Genomic DNA, 21,772 nt, shown 5'->3' with positions numbered 1-21,772 from the left:
AAAATTCATTTAAAATTTTAAAAAATTTAGATATGAGTATTAAATTCATTAAATGAATTTAAACATATAACTAAAATTTGATAAAAATAAAATTGATTTAAATTTTATTATTTAAAATGTGAGTTCGATCCTATTTGATTCAAAAATTAAAATATATTTTTTTATCATTATAACATAAAATTCATTTATTTTATTTTTTATAATAAATAAAACATACTTATTTTATCATTTATAATGTGATAAAACATATATTTTTTATTTAAATTAATAATTTAATTTTAAATTATATTTAATAAAATTAAATTAAATTCAAATTCAAATGACTCATAAATTTAATTAAAATTAATTAAATTAATGATTTACAAAAAAAATACTCTTTTCTAATTTAAATTTTATTATTATATATAAAATTAAATTTAAATAAAAAATGAAACCTAAAAAATTAAATCGAATCAAACTTACTCTTATTCAAAATATTAAAATATCATATCAGATTCGACTCGATCGCGCCCGGCGTTGCCCGTACATCAGCAGCAATACCCATCGCATTCCACTACACGTTTTTTTTTCAGTTACGAATAATTCCCTTTCCTTTTCTCTGTATAAACGGCTGGAAAATCACAGCTCCAACTTGCAGCAAAAGAAAAGAAAAGGCTAGGTTCTGTATTCCTTCCAATTTTTCACTCTGCTTTCTTTTCCCACCATTAAAAATTTTACTACAGGTAGTTATTTTATAATCGTCATTTGATCATTATTCATTAAGTTCCCATTTTTTGGTGTATGCTATTAGGTTATAGTCCAATGCTCGTTTCACCTTTTGTCTCCTAGAGTATCTGTATTATAGTATTAGTTTCTTTCTTTTACAGAGTGTAGACTGCTGGGATTTCCTTTTCGAACCTGAAGGTTCAGAATCCACATAATATAAAATACAATGGAACAATCCAGGGTTTGAAATATATATGGAAAACTGAGGGTTTCAGGGGAATGTCTAAAGGCAATGGTACTAACTGTACTCGCATGATTCCTAACTCAGTAGTAGAGTTTTTTAGCTATGAGGAAGCATCTAAGTAAGCCTTTCTGGTTCCTGTCTTCACTATTAACCTTCACTTGTTGTTATCACAATTTTGTTTCACATTAGTTAAAGGATGCATTTGTTAATGTTCAAAATGTGAATATATAACCATGAATAATTGTATACAAAGTATAAACTAATCTCTTCCTTTGTACTTCTTTTTTAACATAGGGGGATTTTATACTTCTACCGGCAGCAATCAGGAAATGGTACGCCTGTTTCCTTTTGCCTTTGTGATTGCTGTTTTTTATTTATCTCTCAACTACACTTGTAAACGTTCTTGAGATTTGAAGCTGATTGGTATGATTTAATTTCATTGACTATACAATTATTGAGGCAAATGTGTACTGCTTGTGAACTTAGTGTTTTGAATATCCAATTTTGTGTCCAAAGAAAAAAGTGCACTGGATTGTGTTGACAAAGGCTGTGCATGTGCATTGCTTTCTGTCTGCATTTAGCCTGTGAAATATGTGAATGAATCTTTTGTTGGTTCCTGTAGTGGCATTCTATTCCTTCAACTAATTCATGTTTCATTCTGTATAGAATAGTGCTGAGAGGGGAAAAATGGAATCTGTTATATGGCCCTGATTAGTAGAAGATGAGTTTGCATTCTGTACTAATTATTGATATTGTGGTTAGCATATTTACTTATTACTTTCTTCATCTAATTTTGTCTTGCAGAGGATGCTCAACTCACTCCACTTCTACGCCTTGGAGCTGGTTCATGTGCTGGAATTATCGTCATGTCTGCCACTTATCCAATGGATATCGTATGAGGTCATCTAACTGTCCAGGTAATGTTTTGAGTTTCTTTCTGGGACCTTAATTTATTTGACTTATATTGGATCAACTCTGTTTTGCCTTTAGGGACAGGCTTGCCTCTTGTGATCACTTTGATGACTAATGTCCACATGCTATATTTGCAGACTGAGAAGTCGCCTCACCAGTATAAAGGAATCTTCCATGCTCTTTCAACAGTATTATGGGAAGAAGGTCTCCATGCTTTGTACAAAGGTTGGTTACCATCTGTAATAGGTGCTGTAAGTAAAACTTTTGTGGCCTGAATGCCTGCATGGTTTACTGTCAATTGCACTATAGGAATCTGCATTCAGATGGATGTAGACTTATGCTAGGAAGATGAGTTGCATTTCTGGTTTGCTTGAGCTAGTGTTTGTTTGTTGGTTTTTATATGGCATATATCTGTTCATTGCCAAACAATTGAAGTCCAATGTCTGATCCTTTTTGCTTTCTATTTGTTTTGACTTTTAGTAATGAAAGAATCTTTCTCCTTCTGTTTGAATGCAAAGCCCTAAATTATTTTTATGATGTTTATAGGTACCCCACGTGGGTCTTAACTTTGTGGTTTATGAATCTTTGAAAGACTGGTTGCTCAAAAGCAACCATTTGGGCTAGTTGAGGAGGTGCCACGACAAGGCTTGCTTGTGGGGCTGCTGCTGGAACTGTTGGCCAGACAGTTGCGGGCTGGAAATATGCTGCTTAAGTTGTCACTGGTGAAGGGAAGAACAAGGCCCCCCTTGAATATGCCGGTATGGTTGATGCATTCAGGTAAACAGTTCGGTATGAGGGTTTTGGAGCATTATACAAGGGTTTGGTTCCCAATTCAGTGAAGGTTAGTGTAACGTCTTTATCTCCACATGCAATCAACTTCTCTGATGCACCAATTGCTTTTTCTTTATTCATTAATCGCACTTTTACAGGAGCATTAGCTCCTTGCATTCTACTAATACTTCTTACCTTTTTTCTTTAAATTTAAATAATAAATGCTCTTTGCCATTTTCTTCAGGTGGTTCCAGCAATAGCAATCGCATTTGTCACATACGAAGTGTATCTGATTGAAGGAACTCCAAAATCTTTGGTCAATCTTGTGTGTTCATTTTGGTGAGCAGAAGGGAAGGAGTATAGTATGAGGAATTACTTTGCTTTCAGCTTTGTTGATATTTCTTCCTCAAAGCCATCTTCTTCAGTCTTTAGGTTTTTAGCTTTCATATTCCTATATACTGTGCCAATAAGTATGTGAAAACCAGAGAAAATCCTAATCGAACGGTTTTTTACAAGGTTTATTTATCGACAGTCCAATTGGTTGAGATAAAAAAATGGAATGAAAAATGTCTTGGAATTCCTCTAGGTTGCCCTCTGGAATCTGACAGTTTTCAAGAGTATTTCCTTAAGATCATCGCAGCGGCTGCGGTGATAATCAATCCACAAGCACAGCTGCCTAATGGCCTCTCTCTTCTCCTCTCCTAGACCCAGTATACCTTGATCCTTCTCTTTCATTACCGTCTGCAAGGATTCCACCTTCTTCTCCAGATGATTCACGGCTTTCAGCAGATTCTCCTTCTCACCTTCTTCCTTGTTTGCCTTAATCTGTAGCTTCTCCACTCTTTCTCGCATCATAGATTCTTGTTCTTTCTGATCTTTCAGTTGCTCAATCAAATTGGTAACTTCATTTGTTAGCCGCTTCTTTTCACTTTTTGTCTCTTCAGCCCAATGTTTTGCAATTCTTAGCTCTTTCAATGTTTCTTTAATGCAGAGCTCATAGTTTCTATAGCCCTCTTCAAGTTTCTGGATGACAGCTTCAAATCCAGTCAAGTTACTATTAACATTCTCTGAGATATCAGTGATCATCCTGCAATAGGCTTCATCATTCGCAGCAATTATTCCAGACAATGTTGTGATCCTTTGTTCGAGCACACTTTGTTCTTCCAGGAACTTTGCTTCTGCTTTTTTGAAGCTCTCTTCGTTCTCAGTTAGTAACTGTTCCGTGATTCGAAGTTTTTGGTTTGACAAGCGGAGCTTAACTTCAATTGTGCGGACATTCTCAACCAAAATACTGAGCTCATCTCCTTTCATTTCTAAATCTCTTTTCAAGTCTTCAATAATTTGCTCCAAATCAGCAGCTATTTGATTCTTAGACTGAACATTCTTATTGTGCTCTCCTGCCATTTCTTGCATCTTCCTTTCTGTGACTTCAATAATTGCCTTGCAGTCCTGAAATGAAGTTTCAAGTTGTTTGTATTCCTTGCTTAGCTTGTTAAATGCATCTTCTTGTTCTTTTAGCATTCTCTGATGATCTGTAATCTGGTTTATGAAGTCATTTTTCTCATCTCCCTTTGCTTCCAAATCCCTTTGAAGGTCCTCAACCATTTGCTCCAGATCAGCTGCCATCTGACTTTTTGATTCAAAGTTTCTGTGGAATTCTTCCGACATTTCTTCCTTCTTCCTTTCTGCAACTTCAAGGTTTGCCTTGCACTCTTGGTACAAGCATTCAGCGTCTTTGTATTCCTCAGCCAACTTCTTATATGCCTCCCCCTGTTCTTCTAGCATTCTCTGCTGATTGCTAATTTGGCTTACTAGCTCGGATTTCTGGTTCTCCATGTCAGTCAATCTTTCCGATGCTTCTTGTTTCTCTCTCTCAAGCTGCAACTCCAGTTCATTTCTCTGGATCTGTAAGGAATCCAACTCTTGCTGCAAATTGTTGACCTGTACCACTAGGGCTGTTAACTGAGAAGATGTTTCATTCTCTGCGCTTGTATGTTTTTCCTGGAGAGCAGTGAACTCAAGCCCTCTTTCTGCCAATGTTTTCTCTAATTCAAAGATTTGACCCTGCAAACCTACCTTTTCCTCCCTCAACTGACTATTCTCTTCAATTTTAGTTCTTAAGTCCTCTTCCAGTTCACCTTTCAGATTCTTTAGAGAATTGATCTCAAATTCTAGATCCTTCACTTGTGCCAGCAAACCTTCTTTCTCCTGCAGATCTTTCTGTTGATCCTTGATCTTCCTTACTATCTCTTCTTTTGCCTTTTCTATCTCAATCACATGATCTGAAATAGATTGAGTTTTTCTCTCAAGCTGCACTACCAGTTCTGCTTTCTGCCCATGCAGGGACTCCAGCTCCTGCTGCAATGTATTTATCTGACCCATTAAGCTCTTGATTTCGGTCGATGCTTCATCACCTTTCAATACAATAAGTTCTTCCAACTGAGCTTTCTGGGTGCGTAGTGACTCCATGTTCACTAACAGATTGTTGATCTGCACTGTCAAATTCTCCACTCTAGACAATGATTCTTTCTCATTATCCTCAAATTTCTTTGTGAGAGATAAGAGTTCTTCTTCTCTCTTTTTTGACATCACCTCAAGTTCAGAAATTTGGGATTGCAGTCCCATGTTTTGCTCTCCAAGCTGTTTTGCTTCACTTGCTTTGTTCTCTATCTGCAGCTCCATATCTCTGTTTGTTGCCTGCAATGATTCCAACTCGAGTTCCAAGCTTGTCACTTGTGCCTCTACTTCTTTTATCTGAACCTGTAAACCCACATTTTCCTCCCTCCGCTGACCATTCTCTTCCATTTTAGTTCTCAAGTCCTCTTCCAGTTCACCTTTCAGATTCTTTAGAGAACTGACCTCAAATTCCAGACCCTTCACTTGTGCCAGCAAGCCTTCTTTCTCCTGCAGATCTCTCTGCTGATCCTTGGTCTTGCTTACTATCTCTTCTTTTGCCTTTTCTATGTCAATCTCATAATCTGAAATAGCTTGAGTTTTTCTCTCAAGCTGCACTTCCAGTTCTGCTTTCTGCCCGTGCAAGGACTCCAGCTCCTGCTGCAATGTATTTATCTGACCCATTAAGCTCTTGATTTCAGTCGATGCTTCATCACCTTTAAATACAATATGTTCTTCCAACTGAGCTTTCTGGGTACGTAGTGACTCCATGTCCACTAACAGATTGTTGATCTGCACTGTCAAATTCTCCGCTCTAGACAATGATTCTTTCTCATTATCCTCCAATTTCTTTGTGAGAGATAAGAGTTCTTCTTCTCTGTTTTTTGACATCACCTCAAGTTTGGAAATTTGGAATTGCAGTCCCATGTTTTGCTCTCCCAGCTGTTTTGCTTCACTTGCTTTGTTCTCTATCTGCAGCTCCATATCTCTGTTTGTTGCCTGCAATGATTCCGACTCGAGTTCCAAGCTTGTCACTTGTGCCTCTAATTCTTTTATCTGAACCTCTAAACCCATCTTTTCCTCCCTCCACTGGCCATTCTCTTCCATTTTAGTTCTTAAGTCCTCTTCCAATTCACCTTTCAGATTCTTTAGAGAACTAACCTCGAATTCCAGATCCTTCACTTGTGCCAGCAAACCTTCTCTCTCCCGCAGATCTCTCTGTTGATCCTTGATCTTGCTTACCATCTCTTCTTTTGCCTTTTCTATGTCAATCTCATAATCTGAAATAGCTTGAGTTTTTCTCTCAAGCTGCACTTCCAGTTCTGCTTTCTGCCTGTGCAGGGACTCCAGCTCCTGCTGCAATGTATTTATCTGACCCATTAAGCTCTTGATTTCAGTCGATGCTTCATCACCTTTAAATACAATATGTTCTTCCAACTGAGCTTTCTGGGTGCGTAGTGACTCCATGTCCACTAACAGATTGGTGATCTGCACTGTCAAATTCTCCACTCTTGACAACGATTCCTTCTCACTATCCTCAAATTTCTTTGTGACAGATAAGAGTTCTTCTTCTCTCTTTTTTGACATCACCTCAAGTTCAGAAATTTGGGATTGCAGTCCCATGTTTTGCTTTCCAAGCTGTTTTGCTTCACTTGCTTTGTTCTCTATCTGCAGCTCCATATCTCTGTTTGTTGCCTGCAATGATTCCAACTCGAGTTCCAAGCTTGTCACTTGTGCCTCTAATTCTTTTATCTGAACCTGTAAACCCACCTTTTCCTCCCTCAACTGACCATTGTCTTCCATTTTAGTTCTTAAGTCCTCTTCCAGTTCACCTTTCAGATTCTTTAGAGAACTGACCTCAAATTCCAGATCCTTCACTTGTGCCAGCAAGCCTTCTTTCTCCTGCAGATCTCTCTGTTGATCCTTGGTCTTGCTTACTATCTCTTCTTTTGCCTTTTCTATGTCAATCTCATAATCTGAAATAGCTTGAGTTTTTCTCTCAAGCTGCACTTCCAGTTCTGCTTTCTGCCCGTGCAGGGACTCCAGCTCCTGCTGCAATGTATTTATCTGACCCATTAAGCTCTTGATTTCAGTCGATGCTTCATCACCTTTAAATACAATATGTTCTTCCAACTGAGCTTTCTGGGTACGTAGTGACTCCATGTCCACTAACAGATTGTTGATCTGCACTGTCAAATTCTCCGCTCTAGACAATGATTCCTTCTCATTATCCTCGAATTTCTTTGTGAGAGATAAGAGTTCTTCTTCTCTCTTTTTTGACATCACCTCAAGTTTGGAAATTTGGAATTGCAGTTCCATGTTTTGCTCTCCCAGCTGTTTTGCTTCACTTGCTTTGTTCTCTATCTGCAGCTCCATATCTCTGTTTGTTGTCTGCAATGATTCTGACTCGAGTTCCAAGCTTGTCACTTGTGCCTCTAATTCTTTTATCTGAGCCTGTAAACCCATCTTTTCCTCCCTCCACTGGCCATTCTCTTCCATTTTAGTTCTTAAGTCCTCTTCCAGTTCACCTTTCAGATTCTTTAGAGAACTAACCTCGAATTCCAGATCCTTCACTTGTGCCAGCAAACCTTCTTTCTCCTGCAGATCTCTCTGTTGATCCTTGATCTTGCTTACCATCTCTTCTTTTGCCTTTTCTATGTCAATCTCATAATCTGAAATAGCTTGAGTTTTTCTCTCAAGCTGCACTTCCAGTTCTGCTTTCTGCCTGTGCAGGGACTCCAGCTCCTGCTGCAATGTATTTATCTGACCCATTAAGCTCTTGATTTCAGTCGATGCTTCATCACCTTTAAATACAATATGTTCTTCCAACTGAGCTTTCTGGGTGCGTAGTGACTCCATGTCCACTAACAGATTGGTGATCTGCACTGTCAAATTCTCCACTCTTGACAACGATTCCTTCTCACTATCCTCAAATTTCTTTGTGACAGATAAGAGTTCTTCTTCTCTCTTTTTTGACATCAACTCAAGTTCAGAAATTTGGGATTGCAGTCCTATGTTTTGCTCTCCCAGCTGTTTTGCTTCACTTGCTTTGTTCTCTATCTGCAGTTCCATATCTCTGTTTGTTTCCTGCAATGACTCCAACTCGAGTTCCAAGCTTGTCACTTGTGCCTCTAATTCTTTTTTCTGAACCTGTAAACCCACCTTTTCCTCCCTCAACTGACCATTGTCTTCCATTTTAGTTCTTAAGTCCTCTTCCAGTTCACCTTTCAGATTCTTTAGAGAACTGACCTCAAATTCCAGATCCTTCACTTGTGCCAGCAAACCTTCTTTCTCCTGCAGATCTCTCTGTTGATCCTTGATCTTGCTTACCATCTCTTCTTTTGCCTTTTCTATGTCAATCTCATAATCTGAAATAGCTTGAGTTTTTCTCTCAAGCTGCACTTCCAGTTCTGCTTTCTGCCCGTGCAGGGACTCCAGCTCCTGCTGCAATGTATTTATCTGACCCATTAAGCTCTTGATTTCAGTCGATGCTTCATCACCTTTAAATACAATATGTTCTTCCAACTGAGCTTTCTGGGTGCGTAGTGACTCCATTTCCACCAACAGATTGGTGATCTTCACTGTCAAATTCTCCACTCTTGACAACGATTCCTTCTCACTATCCTCAAATTTCTTTGTGAGAGATAAGAGTTCTTCTTCTCTCTTTTTTGACATCAACTCAAGTTCAGAAATTTGGGATTGCAGTCCTACGTTTTGCTCTCCCAGCTGTTTTGCTTCACTTGCTTTGTTCTCTATCCGCAGCTCCATATCTCTGTTTGTTGCCTTCAACGATTCCAACTCAAGTTCCAAGCTTGTCACTTGTGCCTCTAATTCTTTTATCTGAACCAGTAAACCCACCTTTTCCTCCCTCAACTGACCATTGTCTTCCATTTTAGTTCTTAAGTCCTCTTCCAGTTCACCTTTCAGATTCTTTAGAGAACTGACCTCAAATTCCAGATCCTTCACTTGTGCCAGCAAACCTTCTTTCTCCTGCAGATCTCTCTGTTGATCCTTGATCTTGCTGACTATCTCTTCTTTTGCCTTTTCTATGTCAATCTCATAATCTGAAATAGCTTGAGTTTTTCTCTCAAGCTGCACTTCCAGTTCTGCTTTCTGCCCGTGCAGGGACTCCAGCTCCTGCTGCAATGTATTTATCTGACCCATTAAGCTCTTGATTTCAGTCGATGCTTCATCACCTCCAAATACAATATGTTCTTCCAACTGAGCTTTCTGGGTGCGTAGTGACTCCATGTCCACTAACAGATTGGTGATCTGCACTGTCAAATTCTCCACTCTTGACAACAATTCCTTCTCACTATCCTCAAATTTCTTTGTGAGAGATAAGAGTTCTTCTTCTCTCTTTTTTGACATCAACACAAGTTCAGAAATTTGGGATTGCAGTCCCATGTTTTGCTCTCCCAGCTGTTTTGCTTCACTTGCTTTGTTCTCTATCTGCAGTTCCATATCTCTGTTTGTTGCCTGCAATGACTCCAACTCGAGTTCCAAGCTTGTCACTTGTGCCTCTAATTCTTTTATCTGAACCTGTAAACCCACCTTTTCCTCCCTCAACTGACCATTGTCTTCCATTTTAGTTCTTAAGTCCTCTTCCAGTTCACCTTTCAGATTCTTTAGAGAACTGACCTCAAATTCCAGATCCTTCACTTGTGCCAGCAAACCTTCTTTCTCCTGCAGATCTCTCTGTTGATCCTTGATCTTGCTGACTATCTCTTCTTTTGCCTTTTCTATGTCAATCTCATAATCTGAAATAGCTTGAGTTTTTCTCTCAAGCTGCGCTTCCAGTTCTGCTTTCTGCCCGTGCAGGGACTCCAGCTCCTGCTGCAATGTATTTATCTGACCCATTAAGCTCTTGATTTCAGTCGATGCTTCATCACCTTTAAATACAATATGTTCTTCCAACTGAGCTTTCTGGGTGTGTAGTGACTCCATGTCCACTAACAGATTGGTGATCTGCACTGTCAAATTCTCCACTCTTGACAACGATTCCTTCTCACTATCCTCAAATTTCTTTGTGAGAGATAAGAGTTCTTCTTCTCTCTTTTTTGACATCAACTCAAGTTCAGAAATTTGGGATTGCAGTCCTATGTTTTGCTCTCCCAGCTGTTTTGCTTCACTTGCTTTGTTCTCTATCTGCAGTTCCATATCTCTGTTTGTTGCCTGCAATGACTCCAACTCGAGTTCCAAGCTTGTCACTTGTGCCTCTAATTCTTTTATCTGAACCTGTAAACCCACCTTTTCCTCCCTCAACTGACCATTGTCTTCCATTTTAGTTCTTAAGTCCTCTTCCAGTTCACCTTTCAGATTCTTTAGAGAACTGACCTCAAATTCCAGATCCTTCACTTGTGCCAGCAAACCTTTTTTCTCCTGCAGATCTCTCTGTTGATCCTTGATCTTGCTGACTATCTCTTCTTTTGCCTTTTCTATGTCAATCTCATAATCTGAAATAGCTTGAGTTTTTCTCTCAAGCTGCACTTCCAGTTCTGCTCTCTGCCCGTGCAGGGACTCCAGCTCCTGCTGCAATGTATTTATCTGACCCATTAAGCTCTTGATTTCAGTCGATGCTTCATCACCTTTAAATACAATATGTTCTTCCAACTGAGCTTTCTGGGTGCGTAGTGACTCCATTTCCACTAACAGATTGGTGATCTGCACTGTCAAATTCTCCCCTCTTGACAACGATTCCTTCTCACTATCCTCAAATTTCTTTGTGAGAGATAAGAGTTCTTCTTCTCTCTTTTTTGACATCAACTCAAGTTCAGAAATTTGGGATTGCAGTCCTATGTTTTGCTCTCCCAGCTGTTTTGCTTCACTTGCTTTGTTCTCTATCTGCAGTTCCATATCTCTGTTTGTTGCCTGCAATGACTCCAACTCGAGTTCCAAGCTTGTCACTTGTGCCTCTAATTCTTTTTTCTGAACCTGTAAACCCACCTTTTCCTCCCTCAACTGACCATTGTCTTCCATTGTTGTTCTTAAGTCCTCTTCCAGTTCACCTTTCAGATTCTTTAGAGAACTGACCTCAAATTCCAGATCCTTCACTTGTGCCAGCAAACCTTCTTTCTCCTGCAGATCTCTCTGTTGATCCTTGATCTTGCTGACTATCTCTTCTTTTGCCTTTTCTATGTCAATCTCATAATCTGAAATAGCTTGAGTTTTTCTCTCAAGCTGCACTTCCAGTTCTGCTTTCTGCCTGTGCAGGGACTCCAGCTCCTGCTGCAATGTATATATCTGACCCATTAAGCTCTTGATTTCAGTCGATGCTTCATCACCTTTAAATACAATATGTTCTTCCAACTGAGCTTTCTGGGTGTGCAGTGACTCCACGTCCACTAACAGATTGTTGATCTGCACTGTCAAATTCTCTGCTCTAGACGACAATTCTTTCTCACTATCCTCAAATTTCTTTGTGAGAGATAAGAATTCTTCTTCTCTCTTTTTTGACATCACCTCAAGTTCAGAAATTTGGGATTGCAGTCCTATGTTTTGCTCTCCCAGCTTTTTTGTTTCACTTGCTTTGTTCTCTATCTGCAGCTCCATATCTCTGTTTGTTGCCTGCAATGATTCCAACTTGAGTTCCAAGCTTGTCACTTGTGCCTCTAATTCTTTTATCTGAACCTGTAAACCCACCTTTTCCTCCCTCCACTGACCATTGTCTTCCATTTTAGCTCTTAAGTTCTCTTCCAGTTCACCTTTCAGATTCTTTAGAGAACTGACCTCAAATTCCAGATCCTTTACTTGTGCCAGCAAACCGTCTTTCTCCTGCAGATCTCGTTGTTGATCCTTGATCTTGCTTACTATCTCTTCTTTTGCCTTTTCTATGTCAATCACATAATCTGAAATAGCTTGAGTTTTTCTCTCAAGCTGCACTTCCATTTCTGCTTGCTGCCTGTGCAGGGACTCCAGCTCCTGCTGCAATGTATTTATCTGACCCATTAAGCTCTTGATTTCAGTGGATGCCTCATCACCTTTAAATACAATATGTTCTTCCAACTGAGCTTTCTGGGTGCGTAGTGACTCCATGTCCACTAACAGATTGTTGATCTGCACTGTCAAATTCTCCGTTTTAGACAATGATTCTTTCTCACTATCCTCAAATTTCTTTGTGAGAGATAAGAGTTCTTCTGCTCTCTTTTTTGACATCACCTCAAGTTCAGAAATTTGGGATTGCAGTCCTATATTTTGCTCTCCCAGCTGTTTTGCTTCACTTGCTTTGTTCTCTACCTGAAGCTCCATATCTCTGTTTGTTACTCGCAATGATTCAAACTTGAGTTCCATGCTTGTCATTTGTGCCTCTAATTCTTTTATCTGAGCAGATGATTGATTCCCGTACACCTCATGCAACTCTTTGAGCATCAAAAGTTCCGTTTCTTTCTCACCCAGTTCCTTCTTTGACTGACTTATTTCAGCCATGAGTTGTTGTATTGTGCCCTGTGCCAGCTGACTCTCATTTGAAACCTCAGAAAGTTTCGAGTTCAGGGATTTATTCTCTTCCACTGTAGCATTAAGACTGTGGCTCAATTCTGAAACTTGCTGTTCAGTAGATTCCAGCTGTTGTTGCATATTGGAAAATTCCCCCCCTGCACTTTTTAGCTCTTGCTTTAGAGTTATATTTTCCTCTTTCAGCCGATCAACTTCTCTTCTAAGCTCCTCTGTAAACTTCTCACCATCTTCAATTCTTTTAGCAGCAGCCTCTTTCTCTAGAATTAAGTTATTGTTCTCTCTATTCAGATCTTCCAATCTTTGCTTCACCTCAGCTTCTATCTTAGCAGCAGTGTCCAGTTTACACCTCAGCTCTTCATTCTCAACTACAAGTTTTGATTTTTCACTCTCTGATCTCTCAGATTCAAGCTTCAGATTCGTGATGATTTCCTCCGCATCTTGCAACTTGCTTAAAGAAGCTAGATAATCAGAATTTAAAGCATCTTTTTCTTCACTTGTATCTGTCAGTTTACTCTTAAGGTCAGCAATTTCCAGATTTTCTGTTTCAAGTTCTTGCTTAATACCTTCTGCTATTTTCTGAAATTTGTTTTCCGATGGTCCATCTTTACTGCCTCCATCTTTTGAAGAATAATCGGAGTCTGAATCTGAACTCGACGATGAGGAGGCAACATTTTCTCGTTTGCCATGAACTTTTTTCCTCAGCTTCCCCGTGAGATGATCATATTGTGCATAGAGATTTTGGTAGTGTTTGTAGAAATCCTCAATTAACTGGACAAGCAGTTCCTTCTTGGGGTTAGCTATTGAGATCCCATCATTTTCTTCAACTTCTTCATTGTTGATGAGCTTCAATATTTTTGTCACTTTGTCATCAATTTCTGCAGTGAAGGGAATTTATGCTTGAGATTAAAAAAAAAAAAGAAGTAAATCATATGACGAAAATCATGTTAAGCTGATTGTGGAATTTCAGTACACCCATGAATCAACGTTATCAGTTAAGATTGAAAATTGCACCGAAACGAAATCAGTAAATTTGGAAAATTACCTATTTTACTTCCTTTAAGCTGTTCATCCTTTTCTGGATCAACATGATGCCTAAAGAAGAACTTTATAGACTTCCTAAAGCGATGCTTGGTCATCTCTTGGTAAGTTTACCAACTAATTTTGCTCAGCAAGTGTGCGTGAAGACAAGGCAATCCCCATCTCGAGCATAAAAGCTGAAATGCAGAATTAAGGAAACCTTGTAATTAGTTTCAAACCATGTCAAACAGAAACTATACAGCAAACTCTTAACACAAGCGGATTGATTGCAAAAGTTGTAAACATAAAATGTCATAAGAACCCTAAACTACTGAGCATCCAATTAGATACTCAATTAATATAATTTAACCAAAGTATTCTGGTATTATAACAACTGGCAAACTGATGGCCTATTCAGAAGCAAATTTTCTACCAGTAACAATGGTGTTGTACGGATGGAGGCCCCTCTTTGTTGCTAGAGAAAACACTCAAATGCTACAAACTCTTAATGACTATAGGAAATCCGTTGCAGGCTTGCTTAACCGGCAGTTTGGTGGACCAGTTTTAAATATCACCAATTTCTATTATATCAATTTGTTTTAAAATGAAAATGAAAGTGGTGGCCAGTCAATTCATCATGTTGTTCTAAACAGGACGTCCCCTTTAAAAAACAGTTGCATATCTTGTAACCATTTGAAACAGGATTTAAATTACTAAATCCCAAGTATTGCATCAAGTCAACTCAACTATCCATCATATACGTTCCAATTGAATTCCAAACAATCGAGAAAGATCAGCATCAAGAATCCACCAATTTTTTGTTCCCATGATCTCAATTGTTCAATACCTAACATCTCTCTTTTTTCACCCACTCGAAATCAAGTTTCAATAAATGTTCTGATTCATGAACCTCTCCAACAAAGCCATAACCGTTAAACCTATAGATTAATGGCCCCAAACCCAGTACCCTATATTCAAAAACTATTGGCCCTTACCACGACACCAACAGAAAATCTTACTTTTTGATAAATATGTACTTTCTAATCACAAAAGAAACAAATCAAATCCAAACCTTTCTTTTTTACAATCCATCTCAAAATGACAAAATCTAAAAGCAACAATATTTATTTAATTTAAGTGGTTAAGTTAGGAACTTGGTATCTAATCTAAGCATTTACAGGATTTATCAAATAATAGAATACAAATGAGCATGATTCTAAGAACATGGGCCCACATAATCAATGCATGCATCAGCATTAGTATTTACTACTACCATATTATTGTCAAGCATAATAAGCAAGATAAGATGAATGATTAAATTAGATTATAAAAAAAAAAAAAGGTAAATGGGCTTAAGAATTGGTTTTTAAGGAGCACAACGCCAGTAAAGTGGCAGATATGATTCTAATCTGGCGCCACCTTATCATCACATTCACTGGGGAACGGAATCACCCACACAGAAATAAAGAAAGCTGATTTGGAACGATAAAAGACGGCCATTATTTGGAAAACGGTGAGCTGTTCTTTTTGTTCTTTCCTTTTTTCCGTTCAGGCAACTTATAAAATTAAAATAAATAAATGATTAAATAAATAGTAAAGGAGTAGCAATAATAATTTGGCATTATTCACCTGAGACTTTCCTTCTCTTGCCTCTATCAATCTTGCATCGGAAGCTTTGCTAAGTTTCTGCAAAAACAAATAGATTTCTTTTTTGTTCAAATTAAAAGAGTAAAATATTGAATTTTAAGATAAATAATCGAATCAAAACCTATACAAGTAATAAGTTCAAAACGAAGAAAATCTGGAAAATTAAAAAGAAGAAGAAGAAGAAGAAGAATATCATTAACTTGAACTGAAAATCATGATCTTAATAAAAATTTGATCTTAAATCATTTTCAATTCTGGAGTTAGCAAGGATTTCTATTTGTAAAAATTCAAAACCACATGGACTTTTGCAAATCCACATAAAATCAAACGTTCAAGGAAAAAAAAAGATCTAAGAATTTTATGTTAATGAAAACGAGTAAATCAAAGTTCAAACTATTTTACAAAATCATGAAAAAGAACAAGAAAAAATAAAAAGAACTCAACTATCAAAACTGAAGTTACTGAAGTGGATTCGGTTAAAGATCAAAGGTTTTGATTGAAACTGAAGTTTAAGTCATCAAACGAAGGAACTAAGTGACGATTAATCAGCTGATAATCAAAGATTACCTCCGAGTCAGAGCTCCAAAGTTTGATTAAGAAGAAGAAGAATCTGAATAACAGAGCACAAAAAACAAAAAGTCAGAGAGAGAGAGCGTGTGTTATTCGAATTCCTTTTGAGAAATGAAATGACCAGTGACTATAAATAGCACCTCGCTTTTCAGTTTGAGATGTGCTAAATGACTATATGATTTTCTTTTCGCACTTTAATTTTTTTTTTAATTTTTTTAAGTGAGATTTTTTTTCATATAAATTTTTAAAAATAAATTTACAAAAAATCATAAATTTTTTAAAAAATAAATTTTAAAAAACTATATAACTTTTTAAAAATAAAATTTTAAAATATTATAATTTTTTTAAAAAATAAATTTTTAAAAAATCAGATAATAAAAAATTTTAAAATATTTTAAATAAATTTTTATTATTTTTAAAAATTTATTTTTGAAAAATATTTATAATTTTTTAGAAATTTATTTTTAAAAAATTATAAAAAATAAAAAAATAATTTTATTTATAAAAAAATTTTTAAAAAAATTAAAGTGTGAAGAGAAAATAATGAATGCATTTAGCACCTCCCTTCAATTTTCAGGGGATGGAATCCATGGAGCATTATTATACTAATTACCGTTACCTTTGTTATTTTATTTAAGTTATGCCCTTTGGCAGCCGGGCCTTTCAATTTCTCGTTGGAAAAAAACGCGAGATGACCACTCATATTTGTTTTCCCGCGCTCTTGCCGTTTTCACGTTTATTTCGAACTTACTTGCTTCTAAGATTTGACATAGGGCACTCCAGCTGTTGTCGGGAATCATAATTATTGTGCTTCAACATAGTGATGTCAATGAGTAACGTAATGTATTTTTTTTTTTAATTTTTATATTATATTTATTTTTTATTTATATTTAATAAATATTTTAAATTTAACTTTATTTTTATTCTCGTGAAAATTTAATATATATGAATATTTTTCATATTTGTAACTGTTATAAAAAATAAAAACTAAAAAATATTTTTTTAATATTTTTTATTTTTATTTTATATATTTAGATAATTTTTTATTAATATATATTTTTCAATAAAATATAAATTTTAATTAATCTAAAATAATAATTTATATTATTTAATAAAAAATTTGGTTACTAAATATATATAAGGTAAGAATACTAGATTATTTATATCTATATAAGGTACAAAACAGATATTATATTATTCGCTCTTTATCTTCATATTTAGAAAAGACTTAAAATTATATACATCTTTGTTTTTATATCTATAATATAATATTTATCACTATTTCTGTTCAAATAAAAAATAAGACATCCCTAATTTAATATATAAAATTAAAATCTAATTTAAAAATTTTTTAATTTGATTTATTCATTGTTGAATCTAAATAATGAAATTCATTAAATTTTTAATTTTTGAATTTGATTCTAACTCCATAATTTATTGACTTGATTATACTTTTATTATAAAAAAAATGTGACTGAAAAATCTCACATAAAACACAAATTAGTAATTAATCATTCAATAAAAAAATAATCCTCAAATATAAAATCACATTTTAAACATAAAGAGAGGTAAATTATTGAATAGAGTTACATCACTTCTACTAATGTTTATGAACATAAGAATTCTTTTTTCTTTACAAAATTTAATGAATAAATTGAGATTTATGTGAAAAAAAAAATGTACTAGTATCAGTTCAGACAGTGTCATCTTCATCTAAGATGAGAAAAATTTCATGTCTTTTTCTTGGTTCTAACAGCTAACTTTGATATAAATTTCTTTAGATAGTCACAGCGGCTGCGATGGTAGTCAATCAACAGGCAGAGCTGCCTTATGGCTTCCCTCTTCTCTTCTTCCCTAACCAACAATGTTTCATCCTTTTCTTTCGTTATCTTCTCCAATTCTTCCACTCTATTCTCCAGGTCGGTCACGGCTTTCAACAGCTTCAGCTTTTCTTCTCCTTCCTCCCTCAACTTCGCTTCCAAAGTCAAAGCCTTCTCCCTCAAAAACGACTCCTCGTTTTCCTTGTCAATTTCTGATACCACTAAATCCACATTACTCTTCAGCTGTTCTATTTCATTTTCCCTTCCTGTGTTGCAGTCATTTGTAGAAACAAGCCCGTCTTCTACATTTGAAATGCGGGTCAGGGAATTTCCATCGTCTTCTAAATTATTCACTACTGAATTCAATGGAGTCGATGCATTTTTGCCTGGCTCCATTGAATCCCTCAACTTCCTGCACTCAGCTTCACAAGTGGCAAGCTTTTCTCCAAGTGCACCATTTTCTTGCTCTAGCCTTTCTTTTATTTTCTTGTAAGTATCTTTGCACTCAAAATGCATTTTTTCAGCAACCGTGATCCTCTGGTACAAAAGACGGATGTTATCTTCAACTTTCTTGTGGAACTCTTGTGCTAAATCCTTCATCTTTTTTTCTAGGACATGGAAATTTAAATTGGTTCCTGTTGATAAGCGTCTGGACAGCTTAGACTTAGACTCCATAGATTTGTTGGTACTTTCCTCTCTTTCTTTCATGATTCTCTGCTGATCAGCAATCTGCAACTTCAACTGGCTTTTCTCCATCTTCATGGGATCCACCTTCTGTTGCAGAAGTTCAACCACCGTATTTGAGGTCATAATCTGAGCAGTTTCTTTAATCCTTCTACTTTCGATGTCCTGAATAGCAGAAAGCTCATGGCCTCTCTTCCGAAATGGTGCTTCCAATTCTAGAATTCTAGCATTTAGGTGATCCCTTTCTTCTCTCAGTTGATTGATTTCACGAATATTACTCCTTTCTTCATCTTCTGATTTATTTTTCTGCTTGCGTAGAGCATCCACCTCTGATTCCAAGTCCATCACCTGCACCTGTAAGTCTTCTTTTTCTTCTACCATTATCTGCTCAACAGCACTCTTTCTTGCTAATTCCTTTTTCAGGGTTTCCACTTGAATCAGATACTGGGAGATTTCTTTAGATTTCCTCTCTAGCAGAATTTCTGACTCAGTTTTCTGGCTGCATAGGCAATCCAATTCCTGCTTCATTATATTTGCCGGATCAAATGATTCATTACTCTTGCAAGCTATACTTCCTCCGGCTTCACATTTTTGGGCACATAAATAGTCCACCTCCTTCTTCAGATTGCTGATCTGTGCCATTGAATTCTCAATTTTAGATGTTAAGTTGTTTTCAATGTCCTTGATTTGCTTCATGAGTTTAGTTACTTCATCTCCTTCCTCTGAAATCTGCCAATACAGTACCTTATTTGTCTCTCCTTGCTGTTTACTTTTAGCTGTCTTACCATCAAGCTGAGCTTCCAAATCTCTTTTCTGGTGGTGCTGAGATTCCAGTTCAGTTTTCAAGCCAATTAACTGCTCCTCTAGCTCCGTTACCCGTCCCTTGTGCACCTTTCCAGAAGCAGAAAGTCTCTTTTCTTTCTCATCCACTTCTTTCCTCAAATCTCTGTTGATGGTTTCTATTTCTTGTATTTTACTTAAAGCGGCCAGAAGGTTTGAAGCTAAAACTTCCTTCTCTTCAGTCTTGAGGGTCATTTGATGGTTCTGGTCAGCAACTTTTATGTATGCCCTTTCAAGTTCTTCCTGGATGTTTTCTGCCATCCTTCTTTCGGAACTTCCATCGTTATTAAATGCTATGTTGGTGTTAATTTCTACGTCCTCGGAGGAATAATATTCCGAATCTGAGCTGGAGGTGTCATAAGAACAACTTTCATTTCCTTTTCCATCAAGAGCTTTCTTACCTGACTCTGGTTTAAGATGATCATACTGGGCATGGAGAGATTGGTACTGTTTGTGAAAGTCCTCAACAAGTCCAACAATTTCTGGCTCCTTTTTCACTTCGTTTCTCCTCTTGATGAGTTTCAAGATTCTTTCCACTTTGTTTTCAACATCTGCAAAAAACAGGGAACTTCTGAATTTGATACATCAACATTAAATGAAGTGGCTATAGAATAAATGTTATAACTCTCATATTATCTTATTAGAAAGCACTTGAGACCTTAAAGCACAGAATTAAATACAACAAACACAAATAAGGAGAGTTGACAAAGCACTCAACACTAAACAATGACAGCTATCTAAGGTAATCAAAGAATTACTCTTAAAGCTGACGGTAGTAAACTATAAAATAGGAAATTATTACAATGCACTTTTAAGTTTTTCTCTATAGGGCAAAGTAAGGTTATAAACAGACCCTGGAACCTTGCTTTTGCAGAAACATAAACATGGTGACAACCTTTGCAACTCTCTAGTCACTATCGAAAGAATTTCAGAATTGGTGTATATCACGGTCCATTAATCTATACAGTATACGCATACTTGAGGATGATAACAGGGGGAAAATTTTTTCTTGCAAAAATATTATCACAGACTATTGTCTTCTCTTAGCCAAAAGGACACATAATAAAATGCACATAACTACGTAGACATGCATCCATTAAGATTTACATTAAGAAGCAAAACCATATAAAAAATTTTGGGAAGCTGTACTTTTCAAATGAAAAGCCTATGGGCCACTGTAAAACTGACTTAGATCATACATTAAAAGTTGCCATCCAATTGATAGCAGAACGTTAGATATGCTTAGTAAATTAGGGAGAAAGTTTTTGTAATGACAGTCATGTTATCTTTGATTCTCCATTAATATCAGAGGATGATAAAAGGAAGGTTTCCAGGGAAGATATCAGCAAGGTGCAAATTTTATTTTACACAAAATAATGTGCGAACATTTGGATTCCAGTAATTTTTACAGACCTGTTTTAGTCACTTCCACTTGCTCCATCTTTTTGAACTTTTGGGTATCAGGATAACCCTAAGAGGTCATTGTCTGGCTTTATTGCTTCTTCTCCAATATGAAATTTGCAGCAAATATAATGACTGAATCCCCAAGCAAAAAAATGCATTCTCCATCTCATACACATCAAACTAAATCTCTGAAAACAAAGTGACATAACATTAATAAATTATTTTGACATTGCCACATTCAAATATAGTAAAATCCTGAACTTATGCATGTCCTTGACAACAGTTTGGGCGGTCACTGCACTTTAGATGGTTTACCCTTTGTTTGTCCCTCTTGACTAACATAAAAAATGCTTACATCAAAGATAAAGTAGCAATAGTAGTAAATTACTTCATCTGCTGAGTGAAGAAAAAACATAGACCGTTATAAAACCCACACATCATACAGTGTACACAAGAATTGGTACATCCCATTTATCCAAACTTTGGTTTTGAAAACATGCAATGGGGCATGCTTGTCAAATTCTTAAATGTATATTCTTGACCTATCTACATTAAGAATTCATTAGTGACAGTACTACCTAGTCAAAATGTTAATAGCCTATCCAATTTAACTATCCAAAGCCTATCTGAACCCGATTATAAGGTTATCTTAATCCGACTTTGTCGAGTCCAATAATGCAAGACACCCATTTCAGCCCCTAAATTATATAGTACAATAATAGGTATATAACCTGCATAAAGTACTTCTAATTGGTTTATACATGTAGGAATCTTCTTTCAGCTAAGGGATCTAATCTAACCTGTATTATAACAATTATTCTATTAGATTTATATGATTTTGACGATAAGGCCTATCAAAAAAAGGGGTGGTCCATTAATACATCCGGATTTCCAAAGAGTGGGTGATGAATAATTGTGCATAAGGTTGGAGATGTCATCGTCAAAGGCAACAACAGTCCCCCACCCATTTCTTGACACCTTTGAATCTCAAAATTCAAACACCTTTTCCTTCTTGCCCTTTTGAAGAAAATAATCATAATAACAATAAGAGCAAACGTCTAGAAGTCTAGTCCATTGCATCCATGGCCTAGCAATCTTAATCAGGTGATTAAAGCGTTTTTTAATCACATTTTTTAAAATTAAATTATGGTAATACTGCATCGATCCATTTACACGTTGATTATATTACATAAAGAATGACATCCACTGAAAACTACATAAAATTTAATTTATAGAATCCAATTTGGAATTTAATCGAACGATAATTTTTTAAAAAAGATGAATCAAGAGATCAGAAACGTAAATAGAG

The 21,772-nt window shown here is 36.3% G+C and overlaps 1 protein-coding gene and 1 pseudogene across 2 annotated transcripts; one reads left to right on the top strand and one right to left on the bottom strand.

Moving 5' to 3' along the window:
- The first annotated feature begins 494 nt into the window (after window positions 1–494).
- LOC111302553 (mitochondrial adenine nucleotide transporter ADNT1-like) lies at window positions 495–3,145 on the top strand (annotated as a pseudogene). The gene is made up of 6 exons (XR_016345042.1): window positions 495–1,067; window positions 1,244–1,281; window positions 1,754–1,866; window positions 1,999–2,086; window positions 2,408–2,702; window positions 2,877–3,145. The product of XR_016345042.1 is annotated as a mitochondrial adenine nucleotide transporter ADNT1-like (transcript).
- LOC111302542 (uncharacterized) lies at window positions 3,104–20,515 on the bottom strand. Its single transcript, XM_089765201.1, has 10 exons — window positions 20,473–20,515; window positions 17,449–19,610; window positions 16,467–16,525; window positions 15,713–15,755; window positions 15,128–15,184; window positions 14,918–15,016; window positions 13,902–13,973; window positions 13,719–13,826; window positions 13,524–13,617; window positions 3,104–13,356 (listed from the first exon to the last, which is right to left on the bottom strand). The coding sequence occupies exons 1-10, from the start codon at window positions 20,498–20,500 to the stop codon at window positions 3,215–3,217; spliced, it is 12,864 nt and encodes a 4,287-aa protein (XP_089621327.1). The 5' UTR covers window positions 20,501–20,515; the 3' UTR covers window positions 3,104–3,214.
- Window positions 20,516–21,772: the final 1,257 nt, after the last annotated feature.

This window comes from Durio zibethinus, chromosome 9 (assembly GCF_047325235.1).
Source record: "Durio zibethinus cultivar Kanyao isolate XHJ-2024 chromosome 9, ASM4732523v1, whole genome shotgun sequence".
Lineage (NCBI taxonomy): Eukaryota > Viridiplantae > Streptophyta > Magnoliopsida > Malvales > Malvaceae > Durio > Durio zibethinus.
This window is presented reverse-complemented; position numbering and strand designations above follow the sequence as displayed.

Coding starts and splice junctions, on each gene's coding strand:
- LOC111302542 (XM_089765201.1), bottom strand. CDS start 20,500: ATGGAGCAAGTGGAAGTGACTAAAACAG. Junction 15,185..15,712: donor TTTGGAGCTCTGACTCGGAG/GTAATCTTTGAT, acceptor TTGTTTTTGCAG/AAACTTAGCAAAGCTTCCGA. Junction 15,017..15,127: donor CAAGAGAAGGAAAGTCTCAG/GTGAATAATGCC, acceptor CAAAAAGAACAG/CTCACCGTTTTCCAAATAAT.